Genomic DNA, 23,955 nt, shown 5'->3' with positions numbered 1-23,955 from the left:
TAACGAACTATCGAAAAAAAAAATTAATTTCTTAATAACTTAACGTTCTGTATTTCTTTTTAATATCAGGTAACTAATTTCTTCACCCAATTATAATTTCAAAACGCATAGGTACACTGAAACTTCTCCAAAATGGAAAATTATCTGTGTACAGTTACCCAAGATTAAAATGACGCACCCGTCAATGCACGTTTACCTGGTAGTCTCTTAATCAGGACCAGCTCCTGTCACAAACGATCAGAAATCGGAAACTAATTTTACGAAAAGTTTAACATTTCGCTTATTATTCATTGAAATGATTGAAGATTTTTTGTTAGAAATCGTTGGTTATTACAAATAAGAAAACAATTTTACAATTTGTCAGAAGTTTATACATTTTAAGAGAAGGTTTATTTAATGTGCGATGCAAATAAAATTTGGCGTATAGCATAACTGATGGAATCTCATTGTGCTTCGAATACAATTTCAATTTATGAACAAAATTGGATATTAGTTAAATTTTTTGCGAAATAATTAGATTTATGCATTAAAAAACGCAGAAATTGAAAAATATTATTTTTCAGTTACGAATCAGTTAGGTGGTGATTTTTCAACTTGATTTTTGTAGCAAAAGAACTCAGAAAATGTGTTAACAGCTTAAAAAAGGGTTGTTTTTTTTTCGAGCAAATGTCATTTTTCTGCTTATTGACAAAATTTTACTAAAATATAAACGAAATTAAGTGAAACTGGCAAAGTAACATCTGTCTCATTTTATTTTCATAATTTTGATACGATCTAAAATCTGACAAAAGAAATGAGTTTCTGTTTAAAAAAAAAACATCCATTTCGATCAAATTTGGTTATTTTTCAACCAGTCTTAGCGAAATTTTTCGAGAAAAAAACTTAAGACGGGAACGTTGTAATCGCAATTAAGCTCGAATCGTATTAGATTTTAATTTCGCTTTCTGTAAACCGACGTTTAAGGTAAAAAAGGCGAAAATTAGATTATTTTTGATTGAAATTTGTAATTTTTCGGGCTCTTGTAGCGAAATCTAGGGGGAAAACTGAGATTTTACCTCTAAAATGTGCTTAAAATGCTTAAGAAAGGCTGAAATAACATTACTTTCGGCTAAAATTTATTGTCGTCACAAGTTCTTATACAGTAAATGAAACTCTGGTTGTAAGCTGAATCTAATTTTCACCAACTTATAGCGAAACTCAGTGTTTTGTAATATACATCAGTTATCACTGTCTGCAATAAATGACTAAAAACTAAAAAATGGGTAACATTTTTATTTTAACCTTTCTTTTAACAAAATGTAATAATAATTCTATGAAGAACATATTGATAAGTATTAATTAATACCTAATAATAGCAGTTAGTTTGAGTATAGTTTAATTTTACTCAATATAATCTCGATGAAAAAAGCTATAATGCTAACAATGATTCCTAATAACCAAGCATAGAAAGCAAATAATATTCTTTCAAAAGTAATATCTCTCGAAACTAATTTTTCTCTATGACGTACAGTTAAAAGCTCCATTGTTTTTGCTTACAGATTTCTATGAAACTGAATTATGCCGCCAGAGTTCATTCTTTGCAAGATTTTATTAAAACTGTTACACAGAGGATAACCTTTTGTAAAATATGCATACAAAAAATCAGATTTAATGTGTGGTTTAATAAGATACAGCTTATTATCTGCTGCAACTTCGGTCAAATGTGAAATGTATCGAAATTTAAGTGAGTCAGTTACAAATGTTCTGTTTTTATCAAATGCCGTGGTTATTCCTATTACGATTTGCTCTACCAAGTCATTGTTTTCGTCCAGTTTTGAACAGTTCGACGTGTAATCACTGTAAATATTATCGAATTGATCATAAAACTCCATTATTTCGTCACTGATGTAACACTCTAAATTATTTTTAACAATATCTTGTAAACTGTTGATGGGACACTTGACTGCACTTGTCGTAAAAGAATCAATGAGCTCGCTTTTGGTAAGTGTTGAAATAATCAGAAAACCACACAATGTAAATGCTATTAAGATTCGTATTGAATTTTTGCGAAATGTTGTCAATGTGGAAATTGCCGATTCGAATAACATTTGATAAGTTTGTACAACTGAAAGCTCAAAATCAGTTGTGTGTGTTAGAAAATGGAAAAAGACACTTAATACCAACAAACAAAATAAAATTAAAATAAGTGTAAACAAATCAAACTTCCCTAAAAATATTTCCCAAACATCCATTTCTGTACATTGGGAAACAACCCAGTGCTGATCAAACGCCAAATGTATTCCAACCAAGTCAAATTTGGTAGAACTGTAGACGTCAAATTGTCGATAGTTCAACATTACGTGTCTTTCTTTGAGCTGTAATAAATCTGGTCTAAAGTTTTAAAATATTTCTTGCTGTAGATAGTACTTAGCATCTCCTCAGCAGAATTATTTGTGAACGCTACAGCCTGCAAACTCGTCCGAAATTGTATATTTTCGGCTACGATTTCAAAAATGTAATAAAACAATCCACTTAACTTGGAGCCATTCATGCTTTCGATCCAGAAATTGTCGAATTCAGACTGATAATCCTTATGTAGGTAGGGAAAATGTTCGACAAATGTTGCCACAACAGTCGTATTTCTCCACGAAAATGGTAATCTTTTGTTAAAAATATTCACTGATGAGAAATTAAAGTTGTCGCATTTTCCCAAATCTGTTGGCTGTATCCCATTTGCAAAGAGATCTTCGTAAATGAACGGGTCATAAGTGATTAAATCTTCTTCAAGGGTCAGAACGACCACTTTATAAATAAAATAATGAACAAGAATTTCGAAAATATGAGGGTCGTAAGGCTCAGTCAAAATTATTAAGTAATAGGCTCTGGAGTCAAAAATTTCGAATTTTTCGAGTAAGTCAAGAATTTTTCCAAGGGATCGATTTTCTAGAGTAATAATGTATAAGTCGGCAAATCTTTGAATATTTTTTGTAAAATTTTCCTGCGATGTTTTTAGGTTAATACAAGGGTATGGAAAGTGCATGTCTGTATCTAGTAATAATATTGTCCAAGGTGCTGTGTAGTATTGTTCCATAATTTTATAAACACATTCATTTGAACCACCAGGGTCCAAATTTAAATCAAGTTGATGTCTTGTTGCATAAATAGCGATGGAAAGCGAGAAAAGACTTACTGTATTTTCAAAATACATGCTGATGTTGGTTTACAAAAAATATAAGTTTTCTACTTTTAGAAGTACTCATTTCAGCTGTTTACAGTCAAAATATCTATGCATAATAATAATAATCTAGGACGCAATAAGTTAATAACAGTTTTACTCTTACTGAAAAACACCAAGTTCAAGTTGATAAAAATGGGGAAACAATAAAATTGATTATGTGACAAATAATTTTAATTTCTTAATGTTACAAGCTTGTACCTACTAATGATCGCACTTTATTTTTGGAACGTATAATTTAATCTGCGCAGACTCAATGGAGTCAGAACTCCTTTTTGGATAAGAAGCGTATTTTTGAATGTAACGAACTAAATTAACATCAATTTTGATCAAATTTGGTGATTTTCAGCCAGATTTAGCGAAATTTTTCTAGAGAAAAATTTAGGGTAGCCAGTTACAAAACGTCTTAATCGCAATGAAATTTTAATTAGAATTAGTTGAATTCAAAATTAAATTTTAATTGCACATTCTGTAAACCGACTGTTAACATGCTCAAGAAAAGGAGAAATAACGTAACTTTTGCCAGAATTTGTTGTTGTAAAAAGTTCTTGTACAATAAATAAAACTCTGGTTGTAAGCTGATTGAATTACTAATTTAATTTTCACCTACTTGTAGCGAATTTTTTTTAAAAGGTATGTAATTAATCTTTATCTGCACTAAAGAACTAAAAAAAACTGGGTAACATTTTTATTTTATTCTTCCTTTTAACGAATGTAACTTAATTCTATGGAGACCATATTGATACGTATTACAATACCTAATAATAATAGCAGTTAGTTAGCACTGTCGCACTGTTTATTAGCGTGACATTTAGTCGCACAGTGTTTTGATCTAAAAATTATTATAGAAATTTTTACCCGGCGCCTCCACCATTTTTAACTTGACTTAAAAATAATGAAAAAGTATTTCTTTTATTTTAGAATATCCTCATGTAATGAGAAAAGTGACAGTGATCATAGTCATTTTTTTAATGCAACTCAGTATTTTGCAATATACAGTTATCACTGTGTAAAATAAATGAAAACTAAAAAGTCGGTAACATTTTCATTTTAATCTTCTTTTTAACAAAATGTAATTAAATTCTATGCATAACATATTATTATTGTTAACCTAATAATTATACTTTAATACCTAATAATAGCAATTAGTTAGAAATTATTTTACCCTTTACAATCTCGATGAAAAAAGTTATAATGCTAACAATGATTCCTAATAACCAAGCATAGAAAGCAAATAATATTCTTTCAAAAGTAATATCTCTCGAAACTAATTTTTCTCTATGACGTACAGTTAAAAGCTCCATTGTTTTTGCTTCCAGATTTCTATGAAACTGAATTATGCCGCCAGAGTTCATTCTTTGCAAGATTTTATTGAAACTGTTACACAGAGGATAACCTTTTGTAAAATATGCATACAAAAAATCAGATTTAATGTGTGGTTTAATAAGATACAGCTTATTATCTGCTGCAACTTCGGTCAAATGTGAAATGTATCGAAATTTAAGTGAGTCAGTAACAAATGTTCTGTTTTTATCAAATGCCGTGGTTATTCCTATTACGATTTGCTCTACCAAGTCATTATTTTCGTCTAGTTTTGAACAGTTCGACGTGTAATCACTGTAAATATTATCGAATTGATCATAAAACTCCATTATTTCGTCACTAATGTAACAATCTAATTTATTTTCAACAATATCTTGTAAGCTGTTGATGGGACACTTGACTGCATTTGTCGTAAAAGAATCAATGAGCTCGCTTTTGATGAGTGTTGAAATAATCAAAAAACCGCACAATGTAAACGCTGTTAACATTCGGATTGAATTTTGGCGAAAAGTTGTCAATATGGAAATTGCTGATTCGAATAACATTTGATAAGTTTGTACAACTGAAAGCTCAAAATCGGTTGAGTCTGTTAGAAAATGGAAAAAGACACTTAATACCAACAAACAAAATAAAATTAAAATAAGACTAAACAAATCAAACTTCCCTAAAAATATTTCCCAAACGTCCTTCTCAGTACATTGAGAAACAACCCAGTGCTGATCAAACGCCAAATGTATTCCAACCAAGTCAAATTCTCTAGAACTGTAAACGTCAAAATATCGGTAGTTTAACATCACGTGTCTTTCATTACGCTGTAATAAATCTGGTCGTAAAGTTTTAAAATATTTCTACCTCTAAATATTACTTAGCATATCCTCAGCCGAATTATTTGCAGACTCTACAGCTTTTAAATTTGTCTCAAACTGCATTTTTTCGGCTACGATTTCAAAGATAAAATAAAACAATCCACTTGCGTTGAAAGTGGTGTAATTTCCGGTGATTTCCTCCCATAAGTGATTCCACTTGTCGTATCCCTCATTTATGTAGGGGAAATGGTCAACGAATGTTACCAATACTGTCGTATTTCTCCACAGAAATGGTAATGTTTTGTTGAAAATATTTACTGATGAGACATCAAAAGTGGCGCATTTGCCCAAATTTGTTGGTTCTATCCCATTTGCACGAACATCTTCGTAAATGAAAGGGTCATAAGTGATTAAATCATCCTCAAGTGTCAGCACGACCACTTTAGAAATATAGTAATCAACAAGAATTTCGAAAATATAGGGGTTGTAGGGCTCAGTTAGAATTATCAAGAAATAGGCTCTAGGGTCAAAAATTTCGAATTCTTCGAATAAGTCAAAACTATTTTCAAGTGACCGATTTTCCAGAGTAATAATGTAGATGTTAGGAAGTCGTTCAGTCATAATCGTAAAGTTTTCTTGTGATGATTTTTGATAAATGCAAGGGTATGGAAGTTGCAAGTCTGTATCTAGTAATAATATTGTCCAAGGTGCGATGTAGTATTGTTCCATAATTTTACTAACACATTTATTTGGACCATCAGAATCAAAATTAAACTTTAGTTGATTTCTTGTTGCATAAATTGTTGTAAAAAGAATGCATACAAAATACATACTGGTGCTGGTACTTTAATTCCGTTTACTGTTTCGTTTCAATTATTTACAGTGAAGTAATTGCAATAAATTGAAAACAGTTTTTCGAAAATCGTTTTTATTTCAATTTTTCTTTCAGTGTTAATGATAAACAGCAATAAAATGAAAAAGTAGTGAAATTGATTACATTATAAATTCATCTAATGGAAATTACGAACTAGTGGCCAAGCAAAAAGTGATCTTCCGTCCAGATAACATAACCTTTACAGTTTTCATGAGAAAAATGTTTAAATGCTACATGCATTCAACTTCAGCGACTTTTTTCTGTTTCTAAATATAAAGAAATGGTTTGCTGGAAAAATACCAAATTAAAAATTCTTTAAAAACATACTTTTGGACGGCCTGAAAACATGGAGAAACGCTAAACGCAGTGTTTATAAATAAAAATGACCCAGCCTGTATTGGTATATTACAAAACGAGTATGGAAAGTGAGCTCACGAGCAAACGATAGACACTTTCCATCAAGTTTTGTACACTATTTTTCAAACGACCCCAAGTACACTATTTTTCCACGACTCCAGTGACCCAAAAACATAGTTTTTTATCAAACCTTTTATTTTTAAATGAACGACAGTTTAATCTACACATGTAACTACCTACTATAATTAATACTACCTATAATAAATAAATAAATAAATGGGAAATCTTCAATGCTGTGTATTTTCTTATTCTTTACGTGATAAGTTTAATATAAAGTCAATGATTTCTCAACATTTTGAAACATGTACAGGATGTCCGGAAAGTCGCGCACCGCCGTGACACTACATCATCGGCCGATGCCCTAGATAACCAGAAAAATGTTAAAAAAATCTAAGTCTTTTATTGATGAAGATATGATGAAGTAAAGATTAAAAATTGTTTGCTAAAAATAAAGGTGTTTGCACTACCACTTCGAATCCAAATTCATTTGTGGTATAAATGACATTACATAAAAGGACGTAGTAACATAAAAACTGAAGAAACCTTCCCAGATTCTTTAAGAAATGTTAACAAAATTTTTGAGTCAACAATGATAATAAATCTGTCAACACTTGGCACAAACCATTGTTGTTCAGATGAAACCATGGTTACGGTGATTGCTTATAATGTCATTAAAATTTTTGTTTCGTCTGTCAGCGGTAATTTCTCAGTTTCAAACAGTGTCAGTGAAGGATTAAAATGTTTTCCTACTATGAATATTGTGACTTGTGTTTGCTGTTTGATGAATTCACTCGAAATGCAAGTGAAGCCGCTCGTCAGGATGCCGATCCAGACGAAAACTCGAATTTCCATTGACTGGACCAAGGAATGCGATCAACTGGTCGTTTGGATCTTTTACCAAGGGAACTTGGTCGGCCCAGAGGTTCGAAAACCGTTACTGCGGAAGAAGCAATTTTAGAAGAACTCGTGAGGAGTTGGTGAACCGAAATCATGCCGTTAGTGCTACGATCACTCCAGAAACATTACAAACGGTGCAAGCCAAACCTTTGAGCATTTGTTATAATTTTTTAGTGCATTGTTTATTCGTACTTTAAATTGTTTAAAATATCATTACAATAAATAAAGCTGTTCTCCGCTCAGTTGCATTCAATAACATAATTAAAAATAACGATAATGCGCGAACTAATCTGACTAACAACAATGACGTAACCATGGTTTTAAAGACTAGAAATTAAATATGTTCAACACCTTTTAATGGTATCCAAGACTTTAATTATAATTTTTAATGTTAGTTTTCACGTGTATCTTTGCGCAATGTTGCCTTTTTCCATAATTTGTTTAGGCTCTGATATAAAAACAGAGCATGTGGAATTTTTTTTTGGTACCCTGGGGGATTATCCAATTACTCCCCTTCAATGAGGTGCGCGACTTACCGGACATCCTGTATATTACATAAATAATCGCCAATAATTGTATTCATTTTGTTTGTTGTTTTGCGCTTATAATTTCAATAAAAAAAGCAACAGTGCTTACAACAATTCCCATCAACCAAATATAGAAACAGAATGAGATTGTGTGAAATGTAATGTTTTTCGAAATAAGAATTTCATTTTGCGAAAGAGTAGTGTTACCGTATCTGTACTTTACGTTCATTATTTTTTGCATGAATCCCATAGAAGACATCCTTAGAATAATTTCCTCAAACCTGTCACGTAACGGATAACCTTTGGTGAAATGCGCAAACAAAAATTCGGATTTGATTTTTGGTTTCAAACAATGCAACACGGGTACGTTAAAATCCGAAAATCCAAGAAACTTTTGAAAGTAATGATTTAAATACAAATAGTCTGGCGTATCAAGGACAAATACTGAATCCTTAACAATTGATACTTGTTTACCAATTTCTAAATAATTGACAAGGACACTCTTATCCTGAAGTTCTAAACAGTTTAACACATAATGACTGTAAATATTATGAAAGCGATACAACTCCTTTATATGAGCACGGACGTAACATTTCAAATTATTTTTCATGATATCTTCTAAAGTATTGATGGGACATTCGGTTGTATGAGTCCTAAAAAAATCGATCAATTTACTCTTGATAAGAGTTGAAATAATCAAAAAAGCACACAACGTAAACGTTGTCAAGACTCGAGTCGAATATTTTTGAATTTTGACTAACTTTGAAGATACAGACTCCAATAGTATTTGATAATTAAACATGACGGCCAATGTAAAGTCGTTGTTATCTGACAGGAAATGCAAAATGATACTTAATATGATAAAGCATATTAAAATAAATACGTTTGAAGAAAAATCAAACAGTCCAAGAAATATTTTCCCAATGTCCATGTTATTACATCCGGGAACAACCCAGTAGTAATCAATCAGCAGATAAGTTCCAATTAAATCAAATTTGCTAAAACTGTGGACATCTAAATGTCGGAAGTTTAGCATAATGTGGCTTTTTTTACTCTGCAATAAATCTGATCAAAACTTTTTAAACTTATTCGTAAATCAAACATTACTTAGCATGATATTATAAGGTTTATTTGTTGTCTGCTCTATAGCGTTGAAGGCCGTTTTAAATTCCATTTTTTGGGCTACGACTTCAAAAAGTTTGTAAAATTGACCACTTGGTGGCCTGTTTGACAATGTCCACATGTAAGGAAAATGAGTGACGTATGTTGCCAAAACTGTCGTATTTCTCCACAAGAGTGGTAATGTTTTATTAAAAATATTCACTGAAACATCAAAAGTGGCGCATTTGCCCAAATCTGTTGGCTCTATTCCAGTTGCATTAACATCTTCGTAAATGAAGGGATCGTAAGTGATTAAATCATCGTCAAGGGTTATGACAACAACTTTGTAAATAAAATATTGGGCAAGGATTTGAAAAATGTAAGGATTGTAAGGCTCTGCTAGAATTATTAAGAAATGGGCTCTAGGGTCAAAAATTTCGAATTCTTGGAGCAAGTCAAAAATATTTTCAAGTGATCGATTTGCCAGAGTAATGATGTAGAAGTCGGCAGGCCGCTGAATAATTTTTGAAAAATTTTCTTGCGATGTTTTTTGATAAATGCAAGGATATGGAAGCTGCATGTCTGTATCTATTAATAATATTATCCAAGGTGCGATGTAGTATTGTTCCATAATTTTGTCAACACACTCATTTGGACCAACGGGTCCAAAATTTAAGTCGAATTGATTTCTCGTTGTGTAAACTTTTGTCAGAAGGAGTAAAACACTTACTACTTTCGCAGGTAACATGTTTAATAAGTGATCTGTTGGAACATCTAACAAATGACGTAACTGCGTGTGATAATCTTGGAAACCCAACTTGTTCAAAAATCGTTTTTATTTTATTTCTTTAATTTTATGAAGCAGTTACATCAGCAAAATTATAATCAATCTACAACATTACAAAATTTAAAAAAAAACAATAAAGCTGATAGCGTAACGAAAAAATGGAAACCTAGTAATACCTGATAATGAAATAACTTGTTGGGAAATAGAAGTAGCGAAGTATTTTTTTAGAATTTAATTTAATCCTCTTTCCCTTTAGAGCACTTGGTGTTGTAAAAGAAATAACATACACTAAACACCAAAAAAAAACACCAAACGGTTGTTTTTATTTAAAACACGTTACACATTTATTTGAACCAAGTCAGCAAAATTGAAATGAAATTGCATTAGTTCTATGAAGAAGTTCGAAATTCAAAATAAAAGATATTTTCGTAATGTTGTTCCTATTTTCGATCAGTGGTATAAAGTACAATGTGTTTTTAAATGATTCTCATCTAGTCTGTGAATTTCCCATGTAAAATCAAAAATGTTGTTTTATAGAATTAAAGACAGGAATTTAGACGTCGAAAATTACTACTCTCCATTTATTAAATCTCCAATTGTGAAATAAGTTTCGACGATAAAAGTGTTCTCTTGTACAGTGTAACAATTTAGTTGCATTTTAACGGAATTTTTAAAATTAATTAATTGACAATTTGTCAATTTTACAACTGACAGGTTTGACATTTATTGACAGAGAATTTAATTGAACATAGTGGCACAATATTTTTTACATGTAAACCAATCTCAAAGATAACTAGATAAAAATCATTTAAAAACACATTGTATAAATAATATAATTAATACTAATAAATAATAATCAGTAGTAGTATTAAGAAATAATTCTCATAGTTAACTCTGAAATTGGTTTACATATAAAAAAAATATGCCGCTCTTCTCAGTTGAATCCTCTGTCAATAAATGTAAAAACTGTCAGTTGTGAAATTCACATGTTGCCAATTGATTATGCAACTACAGTGTTACACTGGGGAAGAAAACACTTTTATTACCAAAGTTTATTTCCTAATTAGAGACCAGAAAACTAGACTAGATGAAAATCATCTAGTCTAGTTTTCTGGTCTCTAATTGGGAAATGAACTAGAAATCATCTAGTCTAGTTTTCTGGTCTCTAATTGGGAAATAAACTTTGATAATAAAAGTGTTTTCTTCCCCAGTGTAAAAAATTTTCTCTTGATACGAGTTTAGACAAAATTTACAAAATAAAACAGTTACAGCTTTTGAGCAATATAATGTTAACAAGTGGAAGATGAATAAAAAAATAAGTGTTAAAATAACACTATCGCACTGTTCGTTGGTGTGACATTTAAACACTTACAGTGTTGACAATTTTGATCTAAAAATTGTTAGAGATTTTTGACCGGCGCCTCCACCATTTTTATCTTGATTATTTTTTTAAATTGGTAGCGGAAAACTAATTATTTTATTTTTAAATATCCTCACTATGTTGTCAATTTTGACTTAAATTATAACAATTTTTTTTTTGCCCGGCGCCTCCACCATTTTTAACTTAAACTTATTCTTTTATTTTTAAATATCCTCATGAAATGAGAAAAGTGGTAGTAAATTAATTTTTGGTAAAGATGTGATTTATACAGGGTGTATCAGAAATACGTGTGTTAATGTTACCACGTAATAAAACTCATCAAATACAATAACTTTTCTATATAACATTTTCCAAAATTCTTATTTACAATTTTCAATGTTTTCCTCCTTTCTTTTGTGCAAACGAGCCGCGCATTGTTTAATCATCAGTTTGTATTCATAGCGACAATTTTCATTATTGTTTTAAATTGATTAAATTGTCCGTTTCTATCACAACGAAAATAGTTCGTCTCTTTTATTTTTGTACCCATAGGCGGGGACACGTTTCAGTATATTATCTTGTCCAAATTTTAAGTAAATTAGCGATTTTTTATTGAAAAATTATAAATAGAAAAGAATATTTTATTTGTTGAGCTATGTTACCTGTTAAATTTCAGACACGTATTTATGATGCACCCTGTATGTACGTCGGAAAAACATGTATGAAAAACGTCGTTTTCGGTTAAAATGAACGCAAAACATAATAAATGCAAAAATGTGTAATAATATAATAATAATAAAAATCGTTACTTTTTGGTCAAAATTAAACGGGACAAAAAGACGCTAAACTTCTTTATCAGATCAGATTTAAACTTATTTTATTTTACCTTTTTCAGCACAGTCTTCAGCTAAGACCGCAACTTATTAGCTAAATTTCGTCACAATTAAACCCAAAATTCACTAAATAATTCGAAAATTGAATAATCTTAAGAACATTTGAGATAAAAGTTTTATTAATAAATTACTAATAGAAAAAATGTTTTATTTGTTGAGCTCTGTTACCTGTTAAAATTAACACACGTATTTCTGACAATTTAAAACCTGGCGCCTCCACCAGTTATCACTTGACTTAAAAATTGTTGTCTAAAGTGTAGTTGCTAGTATTGTATTTTCTTTCGAAATTAGGATTTGAACAGGTGCAGATTTTATCCATTCATGTTAGAATTTTTTTGTCTTTATCAGTCGATATCAGCAATATAATAAATTGTAAACAAAAAATTTACGAATTATCACCGCCAATGTGATAGATACTTAAACAAAACCCGAAAATTTCGTTCCCATACGAAAATTCATCGAATTCGGTGGAAATGCTGTTATTTTTGCCTCTTTTGAGCGTTCAAACAGCTACAAGTCTCATAATAAGATTTTGTGAAAATTGAATAAAAAATAAACTAGGTCAGAAATTGTAGTATTTATTTCTGTTTCAAATCTTCTACTACGTTGCTCAGTTAAGAACGCAATTAATTTGAGAAACTAAGGGTGGATTTTACAGTCGTAGGATAACTTTATCCTGGGGATAAATTTTGAAAAATACATTGTTGTAACAGTTGTAAGCATAGTAATTATACTAGAAATAACTTATCCGGGGTTTATCTGACGATTGTAAAATCCACTCTTAGTCAAAAATTAATTAATTCCTAGCTGTATGATTTTTTTTATTGGAGAACATTTAAAAACGCTAAAGTTTTTAATCAGATTCTGACTATCATAATATGTACTTGTACATTTTTTTAGCATATTTTTCAGCTGAAACTCCAATTGATTAACAAAATTTCACTATAAATAAACAGAAAATTTACCCCAAAAAGTTAAACAAAATTAAACAGTTTTAGACAACGTTAAAAATAATAAATGCAGATTTTGTGCAAATTTTACTAAAAATGTATGTAAATTCAGTAAATTTGGTCAGAAAAAACATTGTTTTGTCACATGTTTAATAATTTTCGTTTCGAACCGAATATACAACAATATTCAAAAATATAAGTTGAATTAGCTCGAAAAACATGTTATTTTGCAAAATTTTGTTAAAAAAAAAACACCAAATATTAGTGTTGAAATGGTGTTATCTGCCTTTTCCAAGAGCTCGAACGAACAAGTTTCTAGCAATATTTTGAAAAAATGGAATAAAAAAATCAATCAAAAATGAAAGTGTTTATCTCTTTTTCAAACCTCTTACTACGTCCCCTACCAAAAAACTAATTAATCTCAAAAACTTCGTCCACGATAAAAAAAACTCACGAAAAAATCAAACAACGCACTGTAAATGTCATGCATTTGCTGGAAGTTTTTTCGATCGCTGAAGTCTTTAGCACATTTTTCGGCTAGAACTAGGAATAATCAGCAAAATAGCGTCACAAATAAACCAAAAATTCACTAAGTAATTCGAAAATTGAGTAATCTTAAGCAACATTTGAGATAAAAGTTTTATTGATAAATTACTAATAGAAAAAATGTTTTATTTGTTGAGCTCTGTTACTTGTTAAAATTAACACACGATTTTCTGACAATTGAAAACCTGGCGCCTCCACCAGTTATCACTTGACTTAAAAGTTTGTGCCTAAAATGTAGTTGCTAGTATTGTATTTTCTTTCGAAATTAGGATTTGAACAGGTGCAGATTTTACCCATTCATGTTAGAATTTTTTTGTCTTTATCAGTCGATATCAGCAACATAATAAATTGTAAACAAAAAATTTACGAATTATCACCGGCAATGTGATAGATACTTAAACAAAACCCGCAAATTTCGTTCCTTTGTATTAATTTTTCTTTTCTCTTGCAGATGATTTTCACAATCAGAATTCGACCGACAAAGACCTCACCGACACAACCAGCGACCACCTCTCAATGAAAAAAGACCACAAACCCGAAAATCAACTCGACAACAGAACCACTTCACCCAACGCCAATCACGAAGTCCTCGAAGAAATAACCCACCAACTAACAAACCTCCAAACCACTCCCAAACTAAAAGTCGACACAAACGCAAACACACCTCCTCCAAGCCCTGCCGAATTCCACTTCGACAAGGAAGCCAACTTCACCCAAGGTAACACACTCATCAAATCGTCCGCTTTTTAAAATTATGTTTTGTGTTTTAAGCCCAACTAAATTTCCAGAAATTTATTTGGGCGCATAATAAGTGTAGGAGTTGTCTAATACGTTATCGTGTCACAATAACACGTAGTCATGCCCATTTTAATATTTCGCTTCTCTCGTTCTGCACTGGGGTTAGCTTAGACTGTATTAGCACACTTTTGTTTAATTTGCATTCACATTTAACTCTAGCCAATAAATAGCCTTCAGTTTCTCGTAGATTGTACTATGTTTAATTATTTCGAAAGGAGTCAACGAAGAAATCATAACTTCCACACCTTTGAAAACAACGAATCAATGCGACGATTTCGTCGATCCAATCGCCGTTCTTAAAAAGAACGTCAGTGATACTTTGACTTTTTTGCACCAGGAACGTAACGATTTCTTACCAGAGGACGATATTATCATTCCGAGTCGCAAAGACGACCACATTTCGCGTAAAATCAACCTTGATAGCATTAATTTGAAAAATCAGAAGAAAAGCGACTTGAAAAATGTGGTAGAAAGCGAAGTGGACGACGTTATTAAAAAGGCTGAATGCGTGGTCAACGAACTAACCGAAAAAACCGACAGTTTGTTGGACGATTGTAAAAATGCGACGGAAGATTCGTTAGATAATTTGGACAGTTTGAAAGACGACTCGATTTCAAACGCTCAGGAAGCGTTCAGATTCCTTGAAAACGAAATAAGTAGTCCTCCAACACCAGTCAAAGACCATGACGAGTCAAATAAATTCGTAACTTTTTCAGAAGAGTTCGATAAATCGAACAGAAACAATAGTGCAATCCCGGTGGCGAAGCCACGAAAAGTCGAAAAAGAGAAAGATATAGACTTGCTATTTTCGCTGAATGGGCGCGAGTCAGTGTCGCCAACCGATGACGATTTGCTGAGCAAAATCCCGATTAAGGGCGGCAAAGTCAAAACGATTAAAAAACACTCGAAAGACCCCCTTAAAGAGTTCGTCAAACTGGCCCAGGAAGTGAACTGGGACGACAGTGACGACATCACCAGTGACCCCATCGTCAAAACCACCCCCACTCGCATCACTACCACTGAGCCGGTTGTAGAAAAAACAAAGAGTAAGATTCCGGTGCTTCACACTGAGTCGCTCTCGCCGACTGAGATCACCGAACGCTATGAGGTGTCTCCAAAGAGTAAGATACCGATTTTGCGAACCGAAACGACGAGAATAACGTCGCCTGAGACAACGACTTTCGTCGAACGTACGATTATTTCGCCGACGCAAGTCGTCGAAACGACGGTCGTTTCGCCAGGGTCGAAGATTTCGACGAAGAGTAGCACGCTTGATTCGGACTCGGACGAAGATAGTCCGAGGAGTCCGCCTTTGAAAGGCATTTTGAAGAAGACTGTGGGGAGTTCGAGCGGTTCGGATGTGGCGCTGCATGAAGAAGGCGCCGAATTGAGTGAGAGTGAGACAGGTATGTTGGTCTTTTGTCAAAAGCTTGCTCTTGCTCTTCTAGGTTAGAGTTAGGCTTGTGTTTATTGCGACTAATGCTCCAACATGAGATATTTGCACTGTTTTAGAGATACTGAATTATTAGCCGTTGGTTCTTGTGAAGTGGACTGTGTATTGAAATTAAGTTGGCAACTTTATTTATTTTGCCAAGTTGGTAACAGATTTGTATCTCTAATTTTGACTCTCTGTTGACTAACTTCAAGTTAGCAGCATACAAATTGATAATTATTGTTGAAGACCTGCTTGCTGGGTGCAAAAAGGGGCGGCCAAGTAACACCGTGGCCGACGAAAATGACATTTCGCTTCACTCATTTGGCCGTTCCACTGAGCCTAGTTTCCATTGTTGAAATTGATTCTGTTTGACATTTCCAATTCACGGCAGATCACGACCTCTACCGTCGTTTGAGTTTAAAATTTTAGCTGCCAAGCGTTGTCATTTCGCCGTCATACTAAATGTTATCTGTTAAAAAAATTAAATAATTTGCTCATATATGCGTTAAGACCAAGATGGTGAGTCGAAATAGCTTCCAAAGAAGTTTTTCAGCGATGGAAGTTAAATTTGTTCTTTTGGAAATGTCTAATTGAATCCCATTACGATAAAGAGTACGTAGAATCACACTCCGAGACGCTATAATAATGAGCTTTTCCAGTGACTGATGTAATACGCCTAAGATTTGGAAGAGTAAATACTAAGTACGTACAACACTTACTGCAATGAGTAAAACAGAAAAAAAGACATAAGTAGTCAGTAATTTGCTGTGAAAATGATTTACGCAAAGTTTAGTAGTTTACGTAATCTGTTAAGCCTTTGATTAAAAGAAAAAATACATTAAAAAATACCTAGGGAGTTCAAATATAAACTGGAATTTTAATTTCAAACAACTTTTTCACGTATTCTTCCTCTACCTCCATGCACATACACCATTCCTTTGGTAGTTTCATATCTTTTTTGTTGAAGTTTTTTGGCTTAGTGCATTGCCAGTTATGTATAAGAGGTTCTACCGAGGTTCTTATGTTCTCAGTGGACTTAAACACTTCAAAAGGAACTTTTTCAATTCATTATTACGTACAATAAAACTTGAATTTGTCATTTTACTCCAGAATTCAAATAAATCTAATCCAATTCAAAAAAGTGACTACCCATATTTTTCTAAAGCCGATAAATCAAAGTTGTGGTTTCAGATAGAAAAAACATGATTTCTTTATTTTGGAACACCTATGGGGTTAAATACAGGGATTTTTTGGAAACCAAACGTCCAAATGAATGCTCTTTACTACTTTTAATCTAGAAATTAAGTCTTCATTTTGATCAAAAAGATAGAATCTTTCAGCAAGAAGTGTTATTTTGTTGCAAGAAAACGCCCTACCGCAAACTGCCCCTTTGACGGCAAAGATTCTGGAAAACGTACACTGAAAGATTCCTCCATATCCCCCTTATAGTCCTGATCTGTCATCTTGTGATTTTACAAAGAGGCACTGGGACACCAGGTAGAGTTTTATATTCCCCAATGACGATGAGCTTCAAAATTTTGCGCATATGCCGTACTTACGTACTTGGCTAAAAAATTGCTGTAAAGAAGGTTTTGTGAAACTATCAAAGAAATGGCGTATGTGCACAGATGCAGAGGAAGAGTTTGTGGAAAAGTAGTTTAAAAGGTTTTGTTAAAATTTTGTTTCATTAAAAAGCTATAAACAAATTCCAGTTTATATTTAAACTCCTCGTATATTGTTGTTTCTACTAAGTAATAACCTAACTATAAGAATACCACAGTATTGTGCAAAGAAAGTTAATTACACATTTATTACAATCTTCATAGTTGGTTGAGATTTTAAATAAAGATTTATTCGGGTTACTGCAGGCGAAGCACTTACGTTTAACCATTGAATAAAATGTAAGGAAAAACATAATTACAAGAAACAACGAAAAAAAAAAACAACTCAGACCGAGAAATTAAGAAAAGTGCCTGAAAAGTGTCAAGAGCTGAACAGTCACAACAATGCCCCTCAAATGTATATTATTTAACAGTAACTAAGTAATGGTGGAATTTTTCGAATTTTACGGTTTTATTCCGTTATACTGCCCTGTAGAGGCTTCAAGGCCTTCTGACCTGAATCAAAATTTCATGTCCAGTGAAACGGCCACATGAGTGAAGCGAAATGTCATTTTCGTCGGCCACGAGTAACACATTAAAAGTGGCAATTATTTCTATAGTGTCTTACTTATTTTGTTAATTTTTAATTTTGCGTTTGATCGTTTTTCTAATTTGACTTTTGGAATTTTTTAAGTTAGATGTATTTTTGGAGGAATAAAAAATCGAATTTATTTTATCGAGGTCTTCATTTGGTAATATCGAAAATTAAACTGATTCAAAAATTCAAGGTGTCCTTCGCCTGCGATTTTTTCATGTAAAATCAGAAATCCTATTTTATAGAACTAATGAGAGGCATTCAGACAACGAATATTACTATTCTCCACTTTTTAACCATAGTTCATTTTTTTTAAATAATGAACTGTCAGTGTCAAAATTTTGATTAAGACCAGACTATCTCACCTTAAAAGTTCATGTCCAACCACTTTTGAAACTGGCTGTAGACTGGTTTTGACATTTTGAACACCAGATTTGACATTTTTGAAAATTAGACGTTAGTGTTAATCGCTAATTGGTAAGCCTAAAGGTGGTCTAAAAAACTAAATGTGTTGTTGTACGTGTTTTAAATTGGAGACAACTTGAAAAATTTGGAAATTCCATTTGCCAGGTAAAAAATTACACCAACCTTAATTGAAAAAAAATACTATTTGTGATAATGCCAACCTGACGGCTCTTTGACAGTTGATTATAAAAAAAATCGACTATAGTTAAAAATTAAGCTTCGATAATAATAGTTATTTATTTAACGTGTTTGAGTGTAAATCGGATGCTTTATTTCAGGAGTGGATTTTTAAACGTCCAGTGATAACGTCCACGAGGTGAAATAACTGAATCGACTTTTACGAAAACGAGTTGAATACAACATTTTATTCTTCAAATTTGACTCAACAAGGCTTAAAATTGCTTTAAATCTGTTAAAAATAATTTGACGTTTCATATTGAGAAATGCCAAATAGTTCAGTCAAAACTTTCTTATACAGGAGAAAAACCGTAAATTTTGACATTGTCGAAGAATAAAAGTGTTTTCTTGCAGTGTTATATTTTAGTCGCTTCTTAACGAAACTTTTAAATGAATAGCAGTTGACACTTTGACGTTTATTATCATTCAATTGATCTGATTTTGCTTCAACTTTGTTTATACAAACAAAGCGTCCTTATTTAAACCTATAAAGCTCTAAAGGGTGTATCAGAAATACCTGTGTTAATTTTACTACGTAATAAAACTCATCAAATACAACAAATGAAACATGAATAAACAATAAATGTTGGAATAACACTATCGCTCTTGTCGTTGGTGTGACATCTAGACACTTACAGTGTTTCCAAAATTATACCAAATTTTTTTGCCCGGCGCCTCCACCATTTTTAACGTAACTTCTTTTATTTTTGATATCCACATGCAATGAGAAAAGTGGCAGTAAATTAATTTTTGGTGAAGATGTGATTTATACAGGGTGTATCAGAAATACCTGTGTTAATTTCACCACGTAATAAAACTCATTAAATACAACAACTTTTATGTATAACATTTTCCAAAATTCTTAATTATTATTTTCCTTTATTTCCTCTTTTCTTTTGTTCACACTAGCCGCTCAATGTTTAATGATCAGTTTTATATTCATAGCAACAATCTTTATTGTTGTTTTATATTGTTTAAATTGTCCGTTTCTATCACAACGAAAATAGTTCGGCTCTTTTATTTTTGTACCCATAGGCGGGTACACGTTTCAGTATGTTATCTTTTTCCATATTTTAAGTAAATATGCGAATTTTTTATTGAAATATTACAAATAGAAAAGATGTTTTATGTTATGTTAAAATTAAGACACTTATCTCTGATACACCCTGTATTTAAAGCAAATTCCAAATGCTTCTGCACACAACAAAACCACTGTAAAAAACAAAAAATTATGCATACTTAATAAATCGTAACATGTATAACCCAACTCATTTCTCATTACAATTATAACTACAAGTTGCAAAAGGAAATCACTTAACCAGTGAAGACCACATAAGTAAATAAATAAAACAATAAAAGCCTTACCAAAAATGTTAAAGCGCATTTAATAATAAAACAATGTTTATTTTATAGGTGTCGCTATGTTTTAACTGGGGTTTAAATTTATCTTTCCTTTAAGTATATTACCAGAAACTAGACCTAAGACTTACTAATGTCTAGATAAAATTTGCAATTTTTTTTAATTTTTACACGGGACATATTATTTTGATAAAAATCTATTAGGAACACTGAGTTATTGGCCTTCCTTCTAGTTAAACTAGTAAGTTTGTTTATCAGAAGTGAGTGATAGTAATTGTGTATAAAATTATTGATATTTTTGAATTTGATAGTCCAGGTTGCAAAATTAATACTATTGTAAATTGGTTACCAACTTGAGGTCCGTTGGCATTCCTTTTTTCTTTTACTTGATATATAGGTCGGTACTAAATTCGTCATTAGAATCCAATCATAACAGAAACAGAAAGTCTAAATTTGTAACCTTTTTGACCCCGAAAATTTAATAGTTTTGGTATTTTTTCTAAAGATTTGAAATGGAATCTGAAGACAATCATATCATGACAAAACGGTCTACAATTATATAATCGTTTTGTTATCATAATAAGTGTTACCAACTTAATTTTAAAGCCACAAATCACTTTGGTGACAAATTTAATTGAAGGCATGGTAGTTCCAACATCTGTTTTAAATTGCAATCAAATAATTTTTTTGTTTTAAACAAATGACAAGTTGCTAATGAAAATAGAAAAGGATGAAAAAATAAATAAACATTGCTCAATTAGGAGTTCGCTAATAGTTGTAGGAACATTTAAACAAAGATTTCAAAAACATTGAGATATTTAGATTGTTTCATTAAAAAAAAATATGGGTGTACAAAGCTAAAATTTAAATACAAGGTGTCTCACCTGAAAGTGCAAATATTTTGGCTATAGATCTTTTTCTATAAACCATTTTCTATCACTGTGATATTGTGCTGAAACTACTCGAAAACGATAGACCCATTTTACAAAAAAAATCCAAAAAAATTCTACACTGAGTGGTCTTTCAAATTTTAGAAATAAAGATAACTTTTGGTGGCTAATAATTCCACAAACAACCTTTATTAGAAAAAACATACTTTTTTTAATCCTTAATTGTGGTTAAAATATTTGCACTTCCTCGCAAGACATACTGTATATTTAAATTGCAAATTTATAAATTAGAAAATTATTTGATACGGAAGCATGTTTAACATTTATCGTTTTATTAACAACATGTGAATTAATGCAATGTCGCCCAAGGAGCACTTTGTGTCCAAATAATAGACGTATTGCACTTGTTGCATGATTAGCATTTGTTTGCATAACTTCTTACAATAATAAATGTCTTTTGTTTACTGTCTAACCATTAAAATTAACATTAACTCTTACAACTTACTCTAACACCTAAACCAATAACTACCTTGAGTTGAGCCTCATTTGTCGAGCGTTTTTTTTTTGTTTTGTTTAATGTTAATTTCGATGGTTTCAATAATGCAACTTCATTAACTTTGTGTTATTACCTAGCATCAAAAAATTCCTTAGAGACCTGGCATGTTCTTTCCCCTCTTGTGTGGTCGGTTGTTGCATTGGCAACCAGCATGATCGTGTTGGCACTGCTCGCACAGTACTGACTGACTCACGGTATGCAAAAATTGCATTTTTTCTACCATCGATACACTGCAGTTACACTTATATTCATATTCATTATTACATACGAAGTGGTGTCTCGAATCATTCCATCATTTCTCGAAAATATAATAAATTCGATTCGAATTTTTTCAGTTAGAAACACGCGTTTCTTAGGTAAGTTTATTTTACAAAAATCTTCCTAATTAGACTCTGCAAAATTTCCAGATTAGTGTTTGTTTGGAACTATTTCAACTATTAATTGGTCGATGCGTATTAAAATGAGGCATGATTGTTATTACTTGACACTTACAGACTTGCTTGCATTTAACATTTCAATATCTGTATGCAAAGAACTGCTCGAAAAGTTTCATCGCTTATCAATACTTATTTACTTTTTTTACTCGCTTGCAGCTTTAAAGCTTGATAAACTGCGCTTTTACCCTGTTTTAGTTCTTTTCGTACAGACTCAGCATGACTGTGATATTTACACATAATACGATAATTTTACATAACAATTTATGGGTTAAGGTCTATTTTATTAACACTCCAGTTTAATAAAATACCTATTTAACTACTGTTCCTAACGTGTTGGGTACAGGGTGAGTCAAAGAGCGTCAGAAAAAAGGCAATGTTTAAACCAGAATTTTGAAATTTCCTGTTGAAACAAATCTAAATTTTTATCGAGAATTCCCTTTGTACACGTAATCTTTTAACTTTTGTCTAGGTTCTTTTTTAAGATTATTTTCTACACTCTTCCCTAGATTTGTTTGTCCAAGATTCTTTTATAAATTTTTCTGTACTCTTTTGTGAAAATTTTTCTCTAGAAAAATCTTCTAGATTTTTCTAAAAATGTTTCTTACGTAACATTCTAAATTATTATCGAGTCAAGTGTCGCCAGAAAAAAAGGCAATGTTTCAACTAGAATTTTGGAATTCCTTGTGGAGTCAAGGCTAAGTTCATTTAATTTTTCCAGATCTTTTTAGAGTCTACTTCAAATTTTCTCTATTTGGATTGATTTATCTCTTGATTTATGTTTGGATTCTTCTGTGGTTCTTTTCAAAATTCTTCTCCAGACTTTCCTTAAGAATTCTACTTAAAGTCTTCTCTATGTAGATTTTTCTCTTTATTCTTCTTTGACGCCATTACTACACTATTCTCTCGTTTCTTTTTTGATTCTTTTCCAAATTCTTCTACAGATTTTTCATAAGATTTTACTTAGAATCTTCGGTGTAGATTCCCCTTAAAGTTTACTCAGAATCTTCTTTCTCTATGTGGATTTATTTGCCTCTTGATTTTTCTCTGGATTCTTCTTAGATTCTTTTCCAAATTCTTGTTCGTATTTTTCGTAAGATTCTACTTAGAATCTTCTGTGTAGATTCCCCTTGAGGTTTACTCAAAATCTTCTTTCGCTATGTGGATTTATTTGCCTCTTGATTTTTCTCTGGCAACTTCCTTCGAATTATTTTCTTCACCCTTCCCTTGATCCTTTCTTTTCACAATCTTCTGATTTTTCTTAAGATTATAATTTGATTCTTCTCAGTGTAGATTTTTCTGTATTTTCTTCTTTAAAATCATTTACTACACTACTCTCTCAATTCTTTGATTATTTTCTAATTATTCTCACTCTTTTCTCGATTCTTTTAGAAATATTTCCTAGGATATTTCTTTAAATTAATTTTTGGTCAAGTATCGCCAGAATTAGAATTTTGGAATTTCATGTTGAATCAACCTAAATTCTTCTCGAGAATTTCCTTTATAGTCTACTCAGGATTTTCTCTGTATGTATTTATCTGTTTTTTATTTTGGTCTAGGTTCTTTTTGGAATTATTTTCTTTCTACACTCCTCCCTAGATTTGTTTGCCTTTGATTTTTTTCCAAATTTTTCTGTACATTTTTGTGAAAATTTTTCTCTGGAAATTTCTCTGTATCGCCAGAAAAAGGGCAATATTTGAACTAGAATTTTGGAATTTCTTGTTAAATAAAGGCTAAATTCGTCAAATTCTTCTATATTCTAAATTCTTCTTTAGATTCTCCTTTTAGAGTATACTTAAATTCTTCTCTATGTGGATTGATTTATCTCTTGATTTATGTTTGGATACATCTTTCATTCTTTTTCAAATTCTTTTGCTTAAGATTCTAGTTAGTCTTCTTCATTTAGATTTTTCTCTATATTTTTTTTGAATCTATTTACTACACTATTCT

The 23,955-nt window shown here is 31.6% G+C and overlaps 1 protein-coding gene and 1 non-coding gene across 18 annotated transcripts in view; one reads left to right on the top strand and one right to left on the bottom strand.

Moving 5' to 3' along the window:
- Positions 1 to 23,955, top strand: part of LOC656174 (ankyrin-2) — a 133,235-nt gene that overhangs the window by 107,182 nt on the left and 2,098 nt on the right. For 8 of the 17 annotated variants that reach the window (XM_015978439.2, XM_015978438.2, XM_015978437.2 and 5 more), the window contains 3 exons: positions 14,147 to 14,413; positions 14,709 to 15,899; positions 21,907 to 21,927. In XM_015978439.2, the coding sequence (XP_015833925.1) occupies positions 14,147 to 14,413; positions 14,709 to 15,899; positions 21,907 to 21,927 (1,479 nt within the window). The other 9 variants (XR_010336337.1, XM_064359902.1, XM_064359904.1 and 6 more) reach the window with 5 other exon arrangements.
- On the bottom strand, positions 6,097 to 6,203 carry Mir3868 (microRNA mir-3868). The gene has a single exon (NR_038722.1). It is a non-coding gene; the product is annotated as a microRNA mir-3868 (primary transcript).

The sequence above is a fragment of the Tribolium castaneum genome, chromosome 1, assembly GCF_031307605.1.
Source record: "Tribolium castaneum strain GA2 chromosome 1, icTriCast1.1, whole genome shotgun sequence".
Taxonomy (NCBI): Eukaryota; Metazoa; Arthropoda; class Insecta; order Coleoptera; family Tenebrionidae; genus Tribolium; species Tribolium castaneum.
The sequence above is the reverse complement of the archived record's forward strand: the minus strand, read 5'-3'. Positions and strand labels throughout refer to the sequence as shown.